This window comes from Polyodon spathula, chromosome 58 (assembly GCF_017654505.1).
Source record: "Polyodon spathula isolate WHYD16114869_AA chromosome 58, ASM1765450v1, whole genome shotgun sequence".
Lineage (NCBI taxonomy): Eukaryota > Metazoa > Chordata > Actinopteri > Acipenseriformes > Polyodontidae > Polyodon > Polyodon spathula.
The window spans coordinates 1,086,088-1,108,387 of record NC_054591.1 but is presented as its reverse complement, the minus strand read 5'-3'; the positions used below and the strand labels follow the sequence as shown (position 1 = coordinate 1,108,387).

The 22,300-nt window shown below is 45.5% G+C and overlaps 5 protein-coding genes across 7 annotated transcripts; 2 read left to right on the top strand and 3 right to left on the bottom strand.

Moving 5' to 3' along the window:
• Positions 1-620: 620 nt before the first annotated feature.
• Positions 621-3,220, bottom strand: LOC121307747 (cytoplasmic tRNA 2-thiolation protein 1-like). The gene is made up of 3 exons (XM_041240014.1): positions 3,079-3,220; positions 2,290-2,812; positions 621-1,785 (listed from the first exon to the last, which is right to left on the bottom strand). Exons 2-3 carry the CDS (start codon positions 2,576-2,578, stop codon positions 1,268-1,270), a joined length of 807 nt encoding a protein of 268 aa, XP_041095948.1. The 5' UTR covers positions 2,579-2,812; positions 3,079-3,220; the 3' UTR covers positions 621-1,267.
• Positions 3,221-3,432: 212 nt separating this feature from the next.
• Positions 3,433-5,653, top strand: sirt4 (sirtuin 4). 2 transcript variants are annotated; one of them, XM_041240012.1, is made up of 4 exons: positions 3,434-3,601; positions 4,138-4,643; positions 5,113-5,407; positions 5,501-5,653. In XM_041240012.1, the coding sequence occupies exons 1-4, from the start codon at positions 3,593-3,595 to the stop codon at positions 5,651-5,653; spliced, it is 963 nt and encodes a 320-aa protein (XP_041095946.1). In that variant the 5' UTR covers positions 3,434-3,592. The 2 variants fall into 2 exon arrangements, with proteins under 2 accessions (XP_041095945.1, XP_041095946.1); XM_041240011.1 differs by having other exon boundaries at positions 3,433-3,601; positions 5,113-5,653.
• Positions 5,654-7,732: 2,079 nt separating this feature from the next.
• Positions 7,733-9,823, bottom strand: LOC121307746 (mitochondrial fission regulator 1-like). Its single transcript, XM_041240013.1, has 6 exons — positions 9,602-9,823; positions 9,093-9,216; positions 8,724-8,926; positions 8,528-8,604; positions 8,210-8,335; positions 7,733-7,953 (listed from the first exon to the last, which is right to left on the bottom strand). The coding sequence occupies exons 1-6, from the start codon at positions 9,821-9,823 to the stop codon at positions 7,743-7,745; spliced, it is 963 nt and encodes a 320-aa protein (XP_041095947.1). The 3' UTR covers positions 7,733-7,742.
• Positions 9,824-9,827: 4 nt separating this feature from the next.
• On the top strand, positions 9,828-13,905 carry LOC121307744 (zinc finger protein 3-like). 2 transcript variants are annotated; one of them, XM_041240009.1, is made up of 2 exons: positions 9,828-9,991; positions 11,491-13,905. In XM_041240009.1, the coding sequence occupies exon 2, from the start codon at positions 11,494-11,496 to the stop codon at positions 12,604-12,606; it is 1,113 nt and encodes a 370-aa protein (XP_041095943.1). In that variant the 5' UTR covers positions 9,828-9,991; positions 11,491-11,493; the 3' UTR covers positions 12,607-13,905. The 2 variants fall into 2 exon arrangements, with proteins under 2 accessions (XP_041095943.1, XP_041095944.1); XM_041240010.1 differs by lacking the exon at positions 9,828-9,991 and adding an exon at positions 10,628-10,912.
• An 802-nt stretch (positions 13,906-14,707) lies between these two features.
• On the bottom strand, positions 14,708-21,939 carry LOC121307683 (scavenger receptor class B member 1-like; the record flags this gene model as incomplete). The annotated part of the gene is made up of 8 exons (XM_041239918.1): positions 14,708-15,170; positions 15,890-16,009; positions 17,483-17,629; positions 17,967-18,018; positions 18,645-18,718; positions 20,664-20,782; positions 21,193-21,359; positions 21,731-21,939. Coding segments are annotated over 7 exons (888 nt in total), but the record flags the coding sequence as incomplete, so codon positions are not given.
• Positions 21,940-22,300: the final 361 nt, after the last annotated feature.

Here is a 22,300-nt window from a genome sequence, read left to right as displayed (position 1 = left end):
GATTCCCACAGCACCACGCTGAGCTATTTTTAAATTGCCAGCGTGAATGAAACCTTTTAGGTGATTAATGTGTACTATAAATACAAAAATGCAAACATTGATCCTGGGAGAGGAGAACTGTAATCATGAAGTGGATTACACAAGTACCGAAAACAAGAAGAGGATCTGGGCTTACGTCCAAGTCTTTCTAGCAGCGTGTTTCGTGCAAAGCTGCCCCACAAACCCGCTTCACTAGGAGAAGCCCTGATGGAAGGACGCGCGGTCCCACACTGTGGATAGCATGTGTTGAGTGAGCCGTAAACATATCCTGAGCCCTCACTGTACACCCTGACAGCCCAGCAGGGCACAGACACGAGGTGGAGCCCGCAGCGCCACTAAAACTGGCACTGCAGGGCACTCAGCAGCGTGCCACACGAGGGCAGCATGCCTCCTGTAGGACGAGGTGTGTCAGACACAACACTTTCTCAGGCCCAAGCTTTAACACACACGTTTCTTAAACGGGTGGGTTTTTTTGTTTGTTTTTTTTAAGTCGGTTTTGAGGCACAAGACCTTGTTAGACTACTGCTGTAAAATAAACAGTCCCAGCTGATAGCAATCCTGCAAACTAGGATTTGGTTTCTGTAGAAATAATTTATTGCAATGCTAGAAAGTTTTAAAAACAATAAAGAGCAGGTTTCCTCCTAATCCAAAGTGGTTTGTTTTCTTTCCTTTTTTATTCAAGATGTTTCTCCTGTGAGATTCTGTGTAGAAACTTCAGACAGTGTAGAATAAAGCATATCACAGCACAGCCATTCACCGGGACTGTCCTGTGTGCAACACTGTATCACGTTAACATTTCAAATAAAGAGCACACAAGAAGCACAGGAGTCTGGGAGGAGGGCGCCAGGACTCGCAGGCTTTTAAACACATTGCACTACTGATAGAGCCTTACACAGGTCACAGCTATAAAGCCATGGTAGAATATTTAGGAATACTAAAAGATGATAAAAAGTCTTTGACAAGCTGTCTTTCAGATTGCCAAACACATTTTAACTACATTATTTACAGTACACTGCCCAGGTGTTGATTTGATCAACATATAGTTGAATTTTTAGAGCATTTTACAGCACCAGGGTAAATCAACTCAGATTGCATCCACCACCTATCCCTGGTTATCCAGAGATTACCCCTAAAATAAGTAGGGGATGCAATCCAGGGCTTTTCTTGATACAACTACAGCCGGATAAAATCAACCCCAGAGGTCAAGACGTACAAACACTGCCCCCGCTCAGAAATCGACCGCCTTGAGTTTCTTCTCCTCCTTCTCTGTCAAGGGCTCTTGGGCCAGGAGCTTGTGGTGCTTCCCAATGCCCAGCTTGGGCAGCCCCCGGTTCAGCCCCTCCAGCAGCACGCAGGCCTTGCACAGCTTCTGGCTGGAGATGTAGCCGCAGCGCACGCAGGTGCCCTGGACCAGCATCTTCACGTCCTCCTTCACGGACAGGTTCTCCCCCGAGTGGATGATGTCCACGATGGAGCTCGGCCAGATGGACTCCAGGTCCTTGAGGAAGGCCCGGGCGTGGCCCCGGTAGGCGTTGGGCGAGTAGACGCACTCAGTGGAGAAGTAGTCAAGCTTCTTGAAGTAGGCGTACAGGACGATCTCCTTCTCGTAGGCGTACTTGAGCGGCTTGCAGCGGGGGATGGCCCCCTCGCTCCCCGTGGTGATGGCAGTGCAGCGGCGCAGCCTCGCGATGTCGCCCCGGAGGAAGTTCATCAGCACCGTCTCGGCCACGTCGTCAGCGTTGTGACCTGCGGGGGACACGGCACAAAATCCAGGACTTCAAATCATCCACCAATCAGGGAGCTGCATCGCAGGGCACCGACAGGTCTACAAGGACGGCAATAAGACTCCTATTGAATAGCAGTTTCACACATTCCACATTTTGCTGCAAGCTTGATTAGCCACAGTGCACTGGGTACAAGCTCATTAAACTAGTCTTAAACTCATAGTAATAGCTGGAATGGATATAACTGCTATGCAATGGGAGTCATTTCCATCCCTGGCACACGCCGTCTTTCAACAGCAGCATAAGAACGAGTACTTCGGCCAGGGGTGGCCAGGGGTGGCCAAAGCTGGCGCTTCCAGTCCTGGTCTTCGTTCCAACCCTGTTCTAAATCGGTTAACTGAACAATTAAACCTCCACCCTGAAGCAGTTCATTATTTCATTTTACTTATTAAACCTGGAGTGGAATAGCCTTCCAGGACCGGGACTGAGTTCAACCTCCAGTCTTGGTGGATCAGATTTGTTTTACCTGTGCAAATCTTGTCCACTTTGAACACCATGGCTCCCCTGTCCAGCGCCTGCCTCCTGAAGACCCCGCAGAAGGTGCAGTTGTTCTTCAAGCCCACCTGCTTGACGATGGCGTCCACGGTCCAGCCGTACAGCTCCTGGTAGGAGATGATCTTCAGCGGCAGGTCGTAGTGCTGCTGGTTCCGCTTCACCGTCTCCAGCGAGTCGTCCCGGTAGCCGGTGATGCCTTCGTCCACCGAGAGCAACATCAAGTGCAAGCCGTAGCCGTGGCTCTTATTGAGGACCTTCATGACATGCGCCAGCACCGTGGAGTCCTTGCCGCCCGACGGTCTCGCCCGCGGTAAACAGCTTGGCTGACTAAATCGTCTGGTGCACCTCTTCCTCAAAAGCCCAGAAGAAGCAGTCGTTGCACAGAGAGAGCCCAGTCTTGGGCTGCTTCAGGACGGCGTCTTTCTTCTCACAGCTGCTGCACACAACTGGCATGGCTGAGGTTCACACAGCTCTGCCAAGCGCTCCAATCCCACCTAAGAAAAGTCAAAGAACACCGCACACAATAAACAACGATACTGAATAACCAGACTCCTGGGAAACGTGCTCTTCACAGCATGATTAACTCACACCTAAATTCACCTTTTAGGGTTAGCTATAGGAGTTGTTCATGCAACTGCATTGTCCTAACACTGTGGGTACCATCATAAAACCATGTGCCTAAGTAATTACTGTAAATTAAAACATTCTAATGAGTTTAGCAAAAAAAAACACATTCTTAAAACCCCTGTCTGAAAATGACCTTTGCTGGAGCTGTGCCCGGTGTCGTGTAATACAGCTTCGTGGTGTAATGTGCAATGATCTTACAGCGTGTGTTTTGGCTGGGGGACCAAACACAACACGTTACTACACACGGGCGCAGCCATTTCAGTTTGTAGGGGTGTCCGTGGATTTCCTTTTCCTGTGTTGAAACAAACGCCCCAGTTAGTGTCGCCTTTTATACTGACGTCAGCCAGCACGTCGTTCCAACTAGAACCCGCTGTGCGCGTGTTGTGAAACGCGTCGTTTAGAACGCTGGGGCTTTTTGGGAATTGTAGTTTTTTTTAAACACAAGCACAGCTTAGCGTGAGCGGTAGCGTTTGCACAGTTTAAACTACAATTCCCAAAATGAAAACGGTGGGTGGGTTTTTCCTCTGTTTACTGCTGTAATTTTCCCCGGCTTCGGTCACAGACTGTAAAAGACAGAGCTGGAAAGTTCTGATTTGATTGAAAAGGTGGCGTTTTTCTTTTCCCAGAATTGACGTGTCAGTGCAGTAATGAACAAGGTAGGTGGATTATCGGCGTGCGTGCAGCGCAGTATTGTCTTTGCACAATAATAACCTTGTGTTGTGAGTAAACCCAGAAGTGCAATGCGCTGTTTAAAGGCAGTCTCTTGATCAGAAGTTCGCGCTGTGTGTTTTTAAGTGTTGTAAGAAACAGTGCTCGAAGTACGTACTGGTTAGCTGTTAAAAATGATGAGTGAGTCGGGTGAGTGAAAATTATAAACACATTTGATGAGTTTCCTTCTAGTTAGGGTTACCGTATGATTCCATGTCCAGGAGAGACAGTCCAGGCTTTTCAACTCACACCCCAATGCATTCTGGTAAGTGTAGTCCTGCTGTGTAAGGTACCTGAGACAGGTAAAAGATACCAGAATGCATTGCGATGTGAGTTGAAAAGCACGAACATACTGCCCTAGTGTTCATGGAGTCATATGGTAACCCTGCTTCTAGTTCCACCTTGCTTTATAAAAAATACCTTGTTGACACCCCACTTTGTTTACATACTCCAAAGGTATTCCATGTTTTCCATTTATTTGCAGATGAGGTTTCTTTTTAAATTAAGAGCTGCCGGTGAGTGTCCCCTGCTTACTGCGAACAGCAGGAACTCCAGCTCGGCAGGGGCAGCAGTCTCCACCCTGGCTTTCGTTCCAGCCAGCGCTCCCCTGGACACCATGGAGCTCGAAGACCTGCAGGACTTTGTGTCAAGATCTAAAAGGCTCTTTGTAATCACCGGAGCCGGCCTCTCGACGGAATCCGGAATTCCAGATTACCGCTCGGAGGGAGTCGGGCTTTACGCCAGGACTGAGCGGCGACCGATCCAGCACACGGAGTTCTTGAAGAGCGCAAAGGCGAGGCAGCGGTACTGGGCGCGGAATTTCGTCGGCTGGCCACAGTTCTCGTCTCATCGCCCTAACCCTGCGCATTTGGCCCTAAGCAGCTGGGAGAGGCTGGGCAAGCTGCACTGGCTGGTAACGCAGAACGTAGACGCTCTGCACTCCAAAGCAGGGCACCAGCGAGTGACGGAGCTCCACGGCTGTACACACAGGTGTCTAAACATTTATCAGCTCCACACAGGACATCTTGTATAGTATTTTACCAGGGGCAGGCTGCATCTCTACATATGAGACGGGTCATGAGGACAGAATCCAGGGTGGATTAGGCGCTGAAACGTTTATCATTTCAGCGTTCGCAGTTGAACAAGGTCCAGGTGAAAGGTGTCAGCGCTGTAGGTATTGATTTAGTAAGTTTAGATAACGAATGTAATGTTTCAGATTCTTTTGTCGTTACGGGGAAATCCCTCATTTGAGTTGGACTGGGTCTGGAAGGAAGAGTCATGTTATCATGGGGCATCTTAGGAGACACAGCAGTTGCTTTCAAAGGTTGTGGGAGTTCAAGCGCTGCTTTCCAGCCAACAGATGCTTTTAGTTCTTTAAATGATTGAGGTCTTGGTTGTACTCCCAGGGCATGCGGTGAATCCCTCCCCAGGTAAAGCTGCCCGTTTCTCCCCCGGGCAGGGTGGTGTGCCTGGGCTGTGGGGCTCTGACTGCCAGGTCCGAGCTCCAGCACCGCTTCACCTCGCTGAACCCCGGCTGGAGCCAGGAGGCTGGGGGCGTGGCTCCTGACGGGGACGTGTTCCTGACAGATGAGCAGGTGCAGCACTTCCGGGTCCCTGGGTGCGAGGCCTGCGGTGCTGTCCTCAAGCCAGACGTCACGTTCTTCGGGGACACCGTGGACAGGGACAAAGTGAGACACGTCCATGAGCGCCTGGCGGAGGCCGACGCGGTGCTGGTGGCCGGCTCATCCCTCCAGGTAAGGCTGGAACAACGATCCACCGTCGTTAGGGTGACCATCGGAGATGTTTCTCTCCTCTCTCTCTCTCTCTCTCTCTCGTTTGTGTTTCAGGTTTACTCCGGGTACAGGTTCCTTCTTGCAGCTCACGAGAAGAAGCTCCCGATAGCAATAGTGAACATCGGGCTAACCAGAGCGGACCACATGGCCTGGGTCAGACTCAGCGCTCGCTGCGGGGAGGTGCTGCCCTGCATTGTACCTCTTTGACAGCGATACTATTAAAAGAAGGGTGCTTTTGAATGGCCTCTGTATTTCAGTATTGACTTGGCTGTTCCAGCTGACGTATCCAAGTTGATCAAACACTAACTAGAGGTTGCATTGAGTGTACAAGGAGCGCATGAACAAGACCTTTAACACTTCATAGACGTCTTCATCGAAGGGCAGCTGCATGCTGTACGCTGCTGAATAGCTGTGCTGCTGTGGACAGAGCCTGTATTGGATCATCGTTTATTGTGCTAGATGCAGATTCTGTTGTGAGTAGGGGTATTGGGGAATATACCAAACCCACATAGAAGAAAGTGGGGAGGCTGTGAGATCCACTGTCATATAATCAAACAGAACCACGATGACCTCAGCATTAGGAGTTTTTATTTATGATTGTACTGTGCAGAATGGACTTTTAGAGATTCTATTAAAATTCAAGAGGAAAAAAAGTGTCATTAATACATTCGGTACAGACAAAGAATGAAAATACAACAATACAGAACTCGCACTGAATTCAATTGTAATGCATACAGTATTGTACGATATACAGCACTGTCGCTGCAGGCTTGGACCTCTCCTTTCAACACTGAAGGCTGTGAGGAAACGGAACTCCGCTCCTCATTCTCGGGAACCGTCACATTATTATGATTATAGTTTCAGTACAGTGCTTCCTCTATTTCGCTTTCTCACTTTAGTGAAATATTGAAAACAGTAAATCTGTGAAGATCCCTCAGACAGGAGAATATAGGACTTTTATAATTCTGTCAACACTGCCGAATAAGTGAGTTATTGAATGGTTGAAATGCTGAGGGAGCATTGTACAAGGTGTTAATTTACCTAATGATGAAAGATTGTCTTTTTGTATCATTACACAGTGTTGAACAGTTTATACCCACCAGGGTTGGAAGAATCATTACTATAAAAGAGGACTAAGGCAAGTGAGATTCTCCTCTCCAGAACAACAGGATTGATAAACCATCCTTCCAAAGCAGCAACACAAAATCCACTTCAAACACCAAACTAATAAAACAACCAGCTCCATAATAAAGGAGCCCCCTTTCGTTACTTAGCCTCAGAAAATCCACGATGTTTTTGATGATTCAAAAGATAAAACCCAATGCAAAAAAAGCATGCTGCCTCAACACTCCATGCACAAAGTGAAAGCATGAGGTAGAGACAAAGAAAAGCAACGCGAGTGACACAACAGTGGCGTGGCTGTATATACTGTGTGTGTGTGTGTGTGTGTGGTGTACCACTCCAATGTGTTCAGCAGGAGGAGGATCAGAACCCTGTCCTGCTATTACATCCATCACTGTACAGGACCTTCAGCTTCCATCCCCTTTCCTGGATCACAGTGATAGCGATGTGCTTTGGGAATATATGGCTTTTGGACAATCCACTCAAAGTTGCCAGACTGCCACATCTCACAGAACAGTCCTTCTGGAGTTCCTAGATATAGTACAAGGCTGGATAGTGTTGCTTCACCTCTTGTATTTATTGATCAGATCTTCGTTTTAATGATCTCTCCTGCGGCTCAGTCTACTGTGAAATGAAGCAGCCTGGCTTGAGATTCTGAGCCTTCAGTTAACAGCTGAAAGCATGCAATCATAAAGGACACATCAATGGCACAGTAGCAGATTCTTTACATAAACATCATGATATAGTCACACCATTCAAACGACTCCCTTTAAAATATATTTGGTTTAAAGAGCACTCTTTGGTACAGTATTTAGTAATAGAACAGGTGCTTTGATAGAAGTTGTTCATCATTGCATAAAAACACTCCAACATCTTTTGGGAATTGTAAAAAGTTACAAGTTACAGAGTTGTGATCAAACTCTTTAAAGAGTACTGAAAAAAGACAACAGTGCATGGAGTAACAGATCACAGTGTAACAGGCAAAACACCTGCCTACTTGACTTGGGGGTGAAAGGAAGTTTTACCTCATCAAGCAGTCAGTGACTGAGTGCAACTAAAGCTACTCAGAAGAAACTGCTTTAGCACAGGATCAGAAGGAATATGGATTGATTGAAGTAATAAAGCATCTGTTAAAACAAGGTTTAAGAGACAGACAAAAACTCCCCCGGGCTCGTCACGGAGTCCCGTGGGGCGTGGCGAACCCCGAGCTGTCTGTGTCGCTGTCGCTGCGCTCTGGAGAGTCGAGTGACGACGTTCCCGTCGGACTCACAGCGTTGCGGAACTTGGTGATCAGCGCTGTGTTGAACGCGGAGGCTGGGGAACTCTCCTCTCCGCTCTTCGGCTGGCTCTTTCTGGGGGTATTCAATGGAGTGCCGCCTGGGGATCTGGAAATATAAAACGCTCTGTCACTATCTGTAAGAAAGGAGCAGAAGTCTTGACTCTGGGGATGCAACACTCAAATGTGATCTGGAGGATACAATGTGCTCCCCCTTTTATTACACTGCAGAACCAGTTATAAAGCTCCATTGGTCTTGCTCCCACTTGCCCTATAATGCCATTCCACAAGCACTTCCATTACCTCCTTAACTATGACTGCCGCCTACAGCGTTCTAGAGGGGAGCGCAGTAACTGGTAAACTACCTCACAATCCCAGTGGCATGGAGTCTCTTCAGAGGGATGCTCGCCAGCAGCTCGTACTGGATGTTGTGGTGCGGATTGGAAGAACTCTCGGGTTCAGGTTCTGAGAGAGCTCTCAGGTCCACTGAGCTGTTTCAAAACAGGACAGACACACATGCCAGTTTTTAAAAGAGCTATATTAGAATTCACTGAAATTTCAGCATCTCCAAAACACATTTTTATCTGAGTAAGTTTGTTTAGTGCTAGGACAGATTACAATATATTGAAGCAGACTTCACAAAGGAATAGCTTCGCAAACACAACAGCTTTTAGTCCACTTGCCTCCTGCTGCGTCGGTCTAGTCTCGACAGCCCATAACTGTTCAACAGATCAGGGGTTGCAGCCATCTGAAACCCACTCTGAAAGCAAGAACAGGAACACTGCTCAGAAAGAAAACTCTTCTCCTCCACCACCTTCCATTCCATGTTTTGGTCGTTACCAGCACTCATAATTGTTCCTACACGCTTGTTAGCCTCACCTTCCTGTGATTGGTCCTATCCTTCAGAGGAGTCTGTGCCTCGGGCAGCGCAGTGCTGGGGGGTAGAGGTGGAGGAGGGGGCGGGGCTGAAGGGGGAGGCCCCACGCAGAGGGGTGGCGCTTGCTCTTCATCACAATCACCTGGGGTTTTCTGTCTCCTTTCAGCCAAACGCTTTGAGGTTCTCTTCGCTGCACATTTCGCTTCTACAAGACAAGAAGATCCAAACAGGGGCCATGTTTTAATCCTACTAAAATCTGAAGTTAATATAAAGTTGGGTCACATCTACACAACACTTGTATAGATGTGCCCTGGCAGCAGTAGAGCAGGGTTCTACTTTAAAGCGATTCGTCTCTAACCCAGCCGCGGTACCTTGAGCGTAGGCCTGCACCTTCTTCATCTCCTCCTTGAGATGCCCCACCCTTTGTCTCAGCTCGGCAGCCCCCACAGCGTTGCAGCGGTTCATCTGGCCCTCCACTGCGGTGAAGAACTTTGCCTGCACAGCGAGGTCAAGGAAGAAATGAAATCTTTCAGGGAAGCAAACCCCCCCCCTCCCGGAAGCATGGAAGCATGTTCTGATTACATAAAGTTTCATGAAATCTCTCAAATTTATTTAATTACTCAAATCAGACTATTTGTTTTTTGCTAAGGATATCTCTAGCCTGCTTTACAAACTCTTTGAACAGAAGCCTGCATCAGGGATGAAAACACGACTCCCATTGCAGTTCCACCCATTCCAGGTTTTACTACAAGCTGGATGGATATTAAACGCATGGTAAAGACAGGACTGGATCAAACTGCTCTGCAACGGGAGTCTCATTTGCATCCCTGCTGTTTAAAGTTCTGACAGAAGAGAATACTAACAGCACGAGATCCAATACCTTTAAACAGGAGCCGACACTGGCCTTCTCCAGCTCGCCCTGTTTCCTCTTCCGGATCACGCGCTCGTACAGCTCTGGGTTCTGGTCCATGGTGTGAAACAGGTCCAGTAGGGCCCGCTCGGTGTAGGACAGGGCTTGCTCCTCAAACTCGTCCTCCGAAACCAGCTGGCAAAACGTCTTCATCATGGGGCACTCTCGGTCAAACTCTTCCATCGATTCCATGGAAACCGTCCTCACTGCTCGGGGAGAAAAAACAAACTAACAGCATCAGCACAGACATGACTGACAAGAAAGCAGAGGCTGTTCACACGCCGTTTTGTTTACATTCCCTCCCAGTTGTAGCCGGTGAACGCTCTTCAGCGCTGCTTGCAGATCTGCCAGCAGTACAAGGTCGGACAAATTCAAACTTACCTGTAGCTAAATATAGAAGAACGTCCACGTAACACCAGCTTTTGTATTTAACACTACTTTATCATTGCAATTAACTATTTATATAAATGTAGGAATGCAAATATCAGAATGTAGACCTACATTATAGACCTACTACGGTACAGGGTGAAATCCATTCTGGCCAAACCAATCAATTAAAAAAGAAATAAATGTTTTATCCAATCAGCTGATGAAATCCAGCGAGAAGCTATATGCTCCCCATCTGTTAATACAGTGTGATGTTAAGCCGTGTTCAGTAAATGTTATTTCAGCCAGCAACACACAGACCCTATTTTGTTTACATTGCATTTTCTCTAACCGATATTAATATCCGTTTGGTAATCGCGCACAGTGTTACGAAAACTACAATTAAAAAAAAATCGGGATTTGCAAACACTACTTACAGTACTGTACTGCGAAAAATATCCTTTTAAACGCGATGCGGCAGCGGCAGCGCTGTGAGGGTGGATCTGAATTAAAACAAACAATTAAAACATTAAACCATCCAAGCGCTGCTTCAAAAATCAAATTTAAACCGGAGCGCCAATCAGAAAGCAGCCACGTACACGTGATCAGGGTGCCGCCTTTGCTAATCACGTGACACAGGAGGTGGGCGAGAGCAGAAGTTTGCAAAACAAGATCTCGAAAGTTATTTGCCAGGATACACTATTGTTTAGGAAAAAAACAATCAAAATACTATTAAACATTCTTCAACGCGTTAGTAGTTTTATGTATTTATTTTTTTAATCTATCTACAAGATATTAGTGTCCGAATAAGACCGGCAGTGTTGCGGAGGACTCTGGGAGTTGTAGTTCGTGTGTTTTGGGTTGTGATTAGAGTTTTTTTTTCTGGGCACATGGCTGCTTAAACGCTGGGCGCGGGTAAGGCATGCATTTACTTCTGTTAAACGTGCAGTGTAATTCATTTGCATCGATGTAAACGTGTGCTTGTTTTGTTTTAGAGTGAACTTTTAAAGTTAGGTAAACTGGAGGAATTTGCATCGCTTCGCAATCTTCACTCCCACTCCTCTTCAGCTGGGCAATGTAACAGAACAAAGCAATAAAATGGTGGTGGTGGATATTGTTTGGGTCGTGCAGATGAGGGTGTTTGTGAAAGCTCCTCCCTGGGCAGGGTGGTGGGGGGTGTGTTCGGGGTTAGCTTGGTCTGGTTTCGTCCTTTTTAGTTTTTTGTGAACTTGATTCTGTTTCGTTTTCTCTTCCCCTTTTCAACAATTTCTCCAGCAACCGCAACAACTCAAAAAGTTACTCCTTTATTGAGTATACACGAGAGCGGCGCAAAAAACAAAACATTTTCACATTTATACACTACTGGACTGGGATCTAGGCCCGTGAGGTGCCAACGTGATTTCTGACGACATATATAAACATACGCGCGATAAGATAAGGACCGAAAGGGTTCATTATTTTTATTATTTTTATTTTATTTATTTTTTTTGCAGCCAATGAACATGTCGACCGTTGCCACTCGAAACAGCAGCTTGCAGCGCAGGCCCGGCGGGGTCCCCAGCAGCCAGAGGAAGCCCTACAAGTGCTCCAAGTGCGAGCGTGCCTTCAATACCCTTGCCAAGCTGGAGCGGCACGGCCGGAGAGCCCACGCAGAGGCGCGTAGGCACAGCTGCTCGGGCTGCCAGCAGAGCTTCTCGGACCCGGTCGAGCTCGCCACACACCTGCGTCATGCCCACGGGATCCACAGACCACACAAGTGCCCGCTGTGCGCCAGGACCTTCGCCCTGCTCTCCAGCCTGCGGGTGCACAAGAGAACCCACGTGGGCGGGCAGAGCTTCCTCCCGAGCTCCAGCCTCCAGCAGCAGCAGCAGAGTAAGATCCCCAGAGTTAGGGATTACAAGTGCCTCACCTGCGGTAAGGACTTCTCCAAGCCCTACCACCTCCGGAGGCACCAGGAGGTGCATCTGACCGCCTTGAGCCACAAGTGTCCAGACTGTGGGAAGTGCTTCAGGGCCAACACTCACCTGTACCTCCACCGGCTCGTGCACGGCCCTAAGCACAAGTGTGACCGGTGCAACAAGTTCTTTGTCCACGAGGCGGGGCTTGAGGGTCACCTGCAGAGGTTTCACAGCCAGTCAGGGGGTGAGGAGGAGGAAGGAGGAGGAGAAAGAGAACAAGCACCACCACCATCACCAGAGCCCCTTCACCGATGCAGCCAGTGCACGAAGCGCTTCCGATCGGCCGCCCGGCTCGCGGTGCATCGCCGCCGCTTCCACGCCCGCCAAGAGGAGGAGGAGAAGGAGGCAACTCCAGAGAGCAAGACGTTCGCCTGCACGCTCTGCGACAGGGTCTTCAGGCACTCCTCCACCCTCTCGCACCACAAGAGTAGGCACCTCCGCCAGGAGCTGCGCTGCAGCGTGTGCACCCATGACCTTGCCAACGGCGGGTCCCTGCAGCTCCGAGTCCGCCTGCACCACACCGGCGGGAAGAGGCCTTACCACTGCCTGGTCTGCACCAGGACCTTCTGCGCCATGCTGACCTTCCTGAGGCACTGCGAGAAGCATCAGCAGCAGGACAAGGAAGGGCAAGGAGCCGGGAGCGCCGAGTAGCTCGTCCTGCCTGCTGTGAGTGAAAACAGGGCTGGCGGTGTTGCATTGCCTTGGGCTTTTTGACCTGTTGTGATCGTAGTGTATATTTCTACAGTATGGAAGATAAACTTACAGGAAGCTGAAAAAATTGAGAAACTTTTACTAAGAGTTTAACCAAAGTCTACCAACAGAAACCAAGGAGAACATTTTTTTTTTTTTAATACTTTACTGGTCTTAGACTCACTTTTTAAATTCTGTATGGACAAATGGAGGATTCTATTTTGTTTATTTGATCATTTGTACATAAAAAACACTTTTGTTTGGGCATAACTACTTAAACAACATTGCCTACCAAAGCAAACCAGAACACAAACAAAAAAAAGCAGATTTGTGCATTTGAAAATAACCCTCTTAGTATACACTGAAGAAGGGCCATAGCGTGCACGGCTGTGCGACCACAGAACTACGCCTAGAGACGTTTAGCAGAGCCATTACTGTGCCGTGTGTTAATCTTGCTTTTCCACTGTTAACCCAGTACTACACTGTGCTGTAGATTTAATGTGTATGTCTGTGTTCAGTGCACTGAAAGGGGACCAGTCTTTGTGTTGAAGCATTGCACCAGCAATCACTGGGGTCTGTATTAAATCCAAGTTTATGGCGCTGCTATACTTTATAATAGCTATGGCACTGCCATAATTTTGATTGAATCCAGGCCCCAGTATTAATAACACAAAAGTAGTATACAGCAATGTAAACATCAGTGACAGCTACTCACAATGACACACGCTGTTCCATTTAATTGAGTTGTTTTTTAATTGTGATTTTTAAATGCTGAGAAAGTTTACAAATCAGTACTTTTAAAAACCACCCAAGACCTCGTACAATTACAGAAACACTTTCCCACTCTAGAACACCTCAGAAAGACTGTAGCAGAATAGGATCTCCTGTACAACAAGGCAGTTTTAGTATTACGTCTTTTAAAATGCTAGGACACACTTTTCTATTGTTAACTGTAGCATGGCAAAAAAGTTTGTCATGGACCTGCATAATATTGATATTTCAATATTTTTAAAAATCGTTTGGTATCAATTTTGAATCCTCTGATCAGACACATTTGCAAAGAAATGTGAACGGTTTCCAGAGTGCATGAACGACATCACTGGCAGACAGCCTGACCGGACAAGTGGAGGCACCTTGAACTGTGGCTGTGGCCAAAAGCTCATCTACAGATAGATGTGTGTGTGAACATTATTTAGATATTTTATTTAACATCATGTAATCAAAGAAACTACAAATTATATCACAAAAGTCTACCGGAAGCCATAATAGTACAGTGTTTCATGTTAGAGTTTGAAATGTCACATTTTTGTCAAAGCGGTGTGTAATTCAATATGTTAACGTAACATTATTCAGCAGGTTTCATTGCACTTGAAGCAGCAAAATGAATAAATGTTCATCAGAGTACAAACTTGCATGTTTATAAAGCAGCGGTAAAGTTGACTTAAATCCTTAGAAAGGTGTTTAACACCCACCTGGCACTTCAGGTTTGCACACATTGATTGTCGATACATCCTGAGTGAACTAACCAAAGCTTCTGGTACAGGTCAGCAGCGATTTCTCTTTACACAGCTTGCAGTGCCTTGGTACAGAACAATGTTTTATTGCCTAAGAAAGGGTCAACAGAACCGAGCTCACCTGCCTGGTGCAAGGAAGACATTTCTGACACACACGGATTCACTTTGCAGGCAGAGATACTGTGTAAAGAGCAGGCATTGAGAAGCAATGAACACCCTCTGTCTGCTGCTTTCTTCCAAAAACTGCTAACTGATTCACCTTGTAACAATCATTATTATTTTTTTGTTCCTGGGTAGTAAGTGTTGTTTCCTAATTGCTTATGCCTCAAATGTACAGAAAATGGCTATTATTCCCCACAAACTTTGCTTTTGTGACCAGGACAGTGATATTTCAAAATATCACTATTTCCAATGGGAAAGCGGGCAAAGTTGTGTCTTTCGTTCACATAGTCAGAAAAAAACAACATATGAATCCAAATTAACATGTATTTATACTAAAGTAATACAAAAATGACTACAAAAGATTTAGAAGCGAGTAGTTTTTTTTAAGATTTACGATTATACTGTATTTACTTTACCAGGAACAAAAATTATGTTACATAGTGTATTGCTTTGTTTCTGTGACTCACTAGTGACCTCATCATTGTGTAGAATGATCATGATAAAGCTGTACAAGTGTGACTGTTGATTATTGGAATCAGCAAAGAGAACGTGTTGAATTCTGCTTGAATCCGCTCCTTCACACACAGAGACACACATCCTTTAGTTTCCTTCCACAGTCCTGGAACATCAAACACAGAGCGGACTGGAGCGTTACTGCAGGACTGAAGCAGTTTGAGGAGAGTCCCGAGAATGTGTGTGTGTGTGCATGAGATCCTTCAGCCCAGAGAGCAGCAGGGGCACTTGCTATTTTCAAGCGGATTGTAGATTAGTGTTGACGGATTAGTTCAATAGAGGAGTCCTCTCTGTAGTACGTGTGTTTTTGTCTTGGTCAGTTTTCCAGAGATGTTTCTGAATAATGAAAGAGTACATCGTTTAGTTGTTTAAAGTCCATGCTGAGACACACACCCAGTGAGCGCTCTGTATGAACAGATCTGTGGGCGTCTATGTATTATTCTGCTGATTGCTGCAGGCGAGTTCACAGAGCATTTCACAGGCTGCCAGCAACCAATAAAGAACCTGCTTCCAAAATCACAAAAGGGGCTCCCTGGACGGAGGGTATGCATGTGTCACAGTGACATGAACATTGAACATGGCTTTCGTTATTCACTGAGCTCTAGAAGTTTATTTCAACTGAAACTTTGAATTATTAGTTTGCAATAGTACTGCTGTCATATATACTTACTCATTTCTACAGTGCAGTAAAACAGTCTGATCAAGATAGCATGCATTATACAGGATCATGAAATCATTACAACTAATGCAGCATTCTTTACTTCATTTATGTAGATATGCATACACTTAACACATGAGCTCAGTGAAGCAAACGCATTCCTTATTGCAACCCCACGATGCAGCGTTAAAGGTCATTTTGTAGATGTACACACACACACACACACACACACTGGAAAACACGTTTGCTGCCAAGAAATAGTCACCAATTTTGCTTTAAATGTGTCAACAGCGAGACATTGGCAAAAGTCACTTGCAGCAGGTATTTCCTGTTTTACAGTGTATGTATGGATGTGAAAATAAAAAAGCAAAGTAAATAATAACTTGTCACAACCAACCTAGAGGTGGGCTTCGTGTATTACTTTCCTGTGCTCTTTCTCCACGCTAGTTTTCTCAGGTTCGACCCGTTTGGGCTCGTTTGCGCCTGTGCTGTTTATATGACTATTATAGGGTTTGTCCTAAAAGATAATCGCTCTTGTTTAATAGGGTGAGGATAAAGGCAGTTTAAATCACAGAACATTGATTTATATTACTGAGGATCACTGTGAGCGTTATTATTATTATTATTATTATTATATTATTATTATTATTATTATTATTATTATTAGGGTTATTATTCTGATGATGAATTTGATCTTGTTCTGATTATTTATCTAATAATAATTCCATTCTTCTTATTAGTTGTGGATGAGGGTTTGTTGGTGCAATGGTGGCAGACGTTTCCATTGCTAGAATTACCAGACTAGGTATTTACAGCATGCTTAGTGTAGACAGTTTGAAACATTTACAAGCAGGACTGGGTATTCATGATTTATTCATTTCAACATGCATCAGAGCAGAGCAGTCTTATTACTTAGTCTGGGTTTTTTTCCATGAGAATCTGCCATTTTCATTAAGCAAACATCACACATCACCTGTATTTTATTCAACTCAAAGATTATTTGTTTTTGGATTGTCAGGGAACAGCTTAGATTGAAATCACAGTAGTGAAAATATTATCATAAAAATCTCCTGATTTCCACAGCATGCACACTGAAACGCTTTTGGAATTGTTTAAGGCTCATGCAAGAATTCTTTCAGACAAAAACGTTTCAGTTTCTTTAAGGGTTAATATTCAATCATCTGTAAATGTCTGCAAAACATTTCAATCCAATGCTAACAGCCACTGCTTCGCTTTCCCAACACGTCACTGTGTTTAGACAGGGAATTCATTAATACCACTTGCATGGGATCGGTTTTACTCTAATTCAGAAATCCAGTAACTGACCACCTGTCCTTTATAACATTCAGCATCAAAAGCACATTCATTAATCAGGTTATCGAATTCAGACATCTATTTAACTGGAATGTATTCTAATAATATTATTAAAGCTCTTTGCAATGAGCATTTAGTTAAATATGAAAAAAACTGTAAACAGACTGACTATTCCAAACAATTTTCACAATTTCGTCGAAAGCTACTTTTTCACTTTTAGACATTGTTATTAGAAAGAAATGGAGAAGATATTAAAGAGAGCATTTATTGCAAGGGCAAAACAGTTAGTCCTGGAGAAAGAGATCTGTCCTGGAGAAAGAGCAGCTGTTTTAAAAGAATGATCTTAAAAGAATGAATGGAATTGATAAGAGGTGTAGTATTTTAGTGCAGGATAGTTGCATTGTAAACACACTGAATGCCATTCTATCAGAGGCACAGGGAGCAGCATGCATCAGTCTTTAATGAATATCTATGGAGAAACCTACCAAATATAAACTTTAACAAAATAGCCCTTGATCTCAATCGGGCAGCGTCTTGGCTGGCATTGGCAAGGGTACAGCAGTGACTGTAAACAGTTTGGACTGAATTCACACATTTCATTTTTGGCACTGCCTGGCCCATGAGGACCCAGCGGTCTGCTCTGGAGCACCGAGCAGCACACACTCGCTTGTCTTACCTTGTTACGTATCCCCAGGAACACCGCAGCGGTGAGCATTAGCCCTCCCAGTGCGATGAAGATGTACTGCACGCAGTCCATTATGGAGGGAAGCAGCACCAGGTTGTTATAGAACGTGTCTAAGACGGGCCCGTCGATGTACCCTCTCTGCAGAGGGAAGAGAGGAATGACGTGTCACACATTCTCTTATCTCTACTGACAGCAAACCGTGCCTTGCAAATTACAAAAAAAACCTCCTCACAGTGAGACTCCCCCACTGCAACAGCCCACAGCCAGAAGCACATGACGTGAAGTGTGCGTAACAAGCTGTGCCCTGTGCTGAGTTTAAAACAGCACTGCCTCCTAACTCTGATTATCTTATGTGAAGATACAAAGCTCTTGCACTTGAAATAGGGTAGGCACCATTACTAATAAAAGAAGACACATCTCTGTGCCCCAATCCCTCAGAGTACCCCTCCTATCAGTGGATCTGAACGATACATACCTCCGCAAACCAGATCATAGGCATGACCACCGGACTGATCTTTCCAGTCTCCCTGGAGAGAGAAATGTGGGGGACAGGGGTCAACTTGGGCTCTCCTCTAAGAAGCTGTTTGTGACTGGACTCACTTTCCCCTGGTCCCATAAACACATCAACAAAGAGACGCAGCCCTTAACCTAGCAGAGTTTGAGTGAAAGCTCCCTCATTTACCGATTCACTGATTTACCGATTCATTGATTTATTAGTTAATCGATTTGCTGATTCAGTGATTTATCAATTCACTGATTTATGTATTCATTGATTTGCTGATTCATTGATTTACCAATTCACTGATTTACTGATTCACTGATTTATTAATGCATTGACTTACTGATTAATTGATTTATTAGTTCATTAATTTATTTATTCATTTTGGATTGACGGAAAGCCAGGGTCTCTACTGTAGAATAGTTTCATTTCAATTGTAGAACACTCATACATTTATGAACTTGATTGTTTGCTAATTTCATTAATTAACACATGCTGTATTCCATGCGTTCAGACTGCGGAATAAAGAGGGAGCACTCCTTGTTTGAGGTGCCGTTGTTAACCCACTCGCAGCACTGTAGCATCTGAAAGCACCTGTACGATCACACACATTCTGTGGCTGATAAAGACAGTGAAGGTAAATGATTCACTTACGATATGCCAGATACTTTTTTGATGTACAGACTCAGCTGCAGTCTGATGGAGCAGTTCATGGGAATACCAGTTTTCTGCAAAATATGAAGAGGCTGCTTAGTGAACAGCGGACAGCTGCAATGTTCTACACCAGTGCTGGAAATATCAGACCATTACTAGGAGTTCAGTGAACCCTCTTACCTCTTCTTTACAATGTCTGCAACTGCTCCGTAAGGCTCCGCGCAGCGTCAGGGTCAATAACTGTTTTTCAATTCCAATTCCTTTTTAAAATCGATTCTCAATTCCAATTCCCATTCTCTTTGAATCAATTCCAACACGTCATCGATTCAAACAGCGATTAGCAGTATTAGCAGAGCTCCTCACAGTCGCAACACGTCAATGAAATCGGCTTCAAATCAAAGCAGCAAAACAAATCACAAAAACGACTGTCTCTAACATTTTAAATTGATTTTAAAAAGGAAGTGGGAATTGAAAGTCAGGAATTGACCCTGCTCCCTGGCAAAGAGTAGACGCTGTAATGCAGAGTTTGATTTTTCCTGCCACTGGATTTCAGCGTAACGACATCCATGTTTGTGACTGCTTTGTCTTGTCACTGATGCCCCTGCAGACGACGTGTGCTGCACAGGACTAGAGAAACAAACACATTGACTCTCCCTCAGCCCTGCCAGGACTGCACTGACATTCATCCTCCACTTGAGGGCAGTCACTTCATTAGTATCTTCTCAAAGCATCATTCTAAACCAACAGGTTCCATCGAAACATCTTATCTTACTGCATATAGTCTAAGCCACCAAAAAATGTACACATTGTTTTTTTAAGGGTACCACTATACATTATTGGATATCCAAGCCATCCGAGTAGCTACTAGTCATCCATCAGGACTCCTGATGTGTCCTCTACCCCTTTAAATACAGTATATGACTCGTCCCACACAAGGTACGAGTCTGGTATTGACTGCAAGAATTTACAGCAGTCTTAATTGTTTTAGTGACACGGTTTATATAACCTTATCTTCCCGAAAAGAAAATGTTATCTCTGTTTTTCTTCAGCCTTTTAAAAGAAAAACACTGGCGCAGGAATTATATAAAGAGCTCGCTACTAATAATAAACCTGACAACAAAGCTGCAAGCCTGGTTTTCAATCGTGATGGTGTTTTCACTGAAGGTACTGAATTCAGCTGCTTAATCAACTGTACTTTCTGGGAACTAAATAATTATTTTTTATTTTTTTAAGACTTTGGAGTGCAATAAAGACTAATTAATTTACAGCTTTTCTATGAACGAGTGCTCCATTTCAAACAGCCTTGAAGTATGAACCCAAACTGAAGGTTATGAATAGCTACAGGGATACCCATGAACACTGACAGCCTCTACTCATTTCAATATTGTTTCCGCTAAGTAGAAAAGAGCAGAAAAATGTTTGAACACTACTGTTGGAATCCAGCGTCCTCTATTACCCACGTCCCAGGTCAAACACTGCATGATCCCTCACCCTCTCTGAGCCAGGTATCTGCGCCAACAAGCAGAGATCAAACTTGCAGGCAGTTTCTGCAGCAGCAGCGTCTCTTAACTGACTCGTCTGCGAGCGTCTTCACCACACTGTAAAAGAGCCGGGCTCGCCTGCACTCATGGTTCTCGAGCTGTCACCCTCATCTCATCTCACCGGTAAGGGACACAATCGCCAGCGGCAGTGCATCACACAACACCGGCCGTTCCAATGAGAACAACAAGCTACCGCTGCCTTTCTTCAGGCTTTTCAATATTCAATCTCCCATCATGCAAGCCTCAGAAAGGGAAGCTTTCAACATTTTGCTCAAGCCTCTGTGAAACTGAATGTGCAAAAAAATCTGGGCAACCAAGCAAGAGTCATAAAAGCAGTTTGAGCAGGCTTCTGTAGCTCTACGAGGATCGCTTGGCAAGGTTTTACTGGCAATACTGACTGTGGCTATGGTACAGAGAGCTGCCTTGCTAATGCCATTAGTGATCACAAACAGCCCCTGCCGAGACAGGAGTCACTCACTGGGTGGATATCGATGAACAGCCCATGCTCCTCCTCATTGGGGTTCAAGCCGTCCACCGTCTGCAGCAGTACGGGGTCAGCATTGTAGAAATGGGGGTGGGAGATAAAAACAGGGGAGTCTGGGAACAAAGAGACAAGACTTTTTAAAAGGGCCTAACACAGATAGAACAGCTTCTCATTCCCAGGGGTGACCAGTGGAAGAGGATTCAGCCTGCTGGAGATCGGGGCAGTTCAAGCAGATTAAAAGACACTGCACATGCTGAATGATATTATCTATTGCCTTCTTTTCTTAAGAGCCTTACAAACTTATAAATCAATGTTAAATAAATATCAGTTCTGTGGTGTTCCTGTGAAAGGGTATCAGTATAACACAACCTTGCAGTCCTGTAGTGTGAGTGATGGTGGATGCAGTTGAATACAGCTCCGTCTGTGAACCCTGGGGTTGAGTGGAGAGAGAGAGAGAGAGAGAGAGAGAGAGAGAGAGAGAGAGAGAGAGAGAGAGAGAGAGAGAGAGAGAGGAGACACTTACTGAACCTGCAGCTGCTGACGTTCTGGATGCCAGACTCTCTGCAGGGGCAGAAGCCCTCGTTGGGGGGGTACACCGACCCGTTAGCAAACATGGTCTTCGGAGCCACGAAGCGGTACGTGGGGATGCCAAGTATCTCCCCGGGTCTCTCGTACACTAGCTCCATCGATCTGAAGAAACAGAACGGTCGCGCGATCACCAGCCGTGGAAACAATGAAATACGCGCCCTGACTATGGCGAACTCCCTCCGTGCAGCAGCTGGTCTTGACTGTAGTGCTAACATTCCCGATGCAGTCAGCTAGCAGACACTCATGCCCGGTAATCAGGGCTCTGCTGATAAACGAACACAACTGCTTCAGGCACGATACTCTGAGGGCCTGGAACAATTCATACAAAATCAGACGACAGAGGGGACAGAAAGAGCCCAAATCAGACGCAACACTTGAGTGTTGCTTTCTTAATTGCATCAACCTGGTGCACTTAAGTAAGCACTAAGACTCGCTGAATGTGGCAGAAAGCGTTCTACATCCTTGTGTTGTACCTGCAGACGTCTGGGCTGTAGAAAGGCAGAGTGGTTTCAGGGGTCATGAAAGGAGGCCACATCTGTCCTGCAGTCCCATTGATCTTGTTGCACTGCTCTGAATTCCAGTAATTTACCTGCAGAACACAAACTAAATCATCCAGCAGCCTCACAGTTCCTTCCGAGTCATTCGACTCAAGGGTAGGACACTGTATCCACAGCACTGTGTGTGTTTATTGATAAGAAGCAGTACAAACTGAGAAGCAGTGCTGTAGCCGAGCCGGAACTTGTATAATAGGCAAGTCACAGGACTGCCATCTCCCGTACAGCGAGCGGTCTCATTCAGTCTGTCAATCCTCTTGATGCAATGAAAAGAGCATTAGGAATGTCTTCTATTGCAAACTGCTTCTTTAAGAAGAGCGAGAATGCAGACAAAGCCGACAGCCACAAGGCATTGGCTACGACTGGATAAAAAAAACACAAGCGAAGCCACTGACACACACACAGACACACACAGACACACACACACACACACACACACACACACACACACACACGCGCGTAAAGCATTCTGACACGATAGAGAAAGAC

Coding starts and splice junctions, on each gene's coding strand:
- LOC121307747 (XM_041240014.1), bottom strand. CDS start 2,578: ATGAAGGTCCTCAATAAGAGCCACGGCTACGGCTTGCACTTGATGTTG. Junction 1,786..2,289: donor AGTGGACAAGATTTGCACAG/GTAAAACAAATC, acceptor TGTCCCCCGCAG/GTCACAACGCTGACGACGTG.
- sirt4 (XM_041240011.1), top strand. Junction 4,644..5,112: donor CTCCACGGCTGTACACACAG/GTGTCTAAACAT, acceptor TCCCCCGGGCAG/GGTGGTGTGCCTGGGCTGTG.
- LOC121307746 (XM_041240013.1), bottom strand. CDS start 9,823: ATGGAATCGATGGAAGAGTTTGACCGAGAGTGCCCCATGATGAAGACG. Junction 8,605..8,723: donor ATAGGACCAATCACAGGAAG/GTGAGGCTAACA, acceptor TCTTGCTTTCAG/AGTGGGTTTCAGATGGCTGC. Junction 7,954..8,209: donor CATGCCACTGGGATTGTGAG/GTAGTTTACCAG, acceptor TTATATTTCCAG/ATCCCCAGGCGGCACTCCAT.
- LOC121307744 (XM_041240009.1), top strand. CDS start 11,494: ATGAACATGTCGACCGTTGCCACTCGAAACAGCAGCTTGCAGCGCAGG.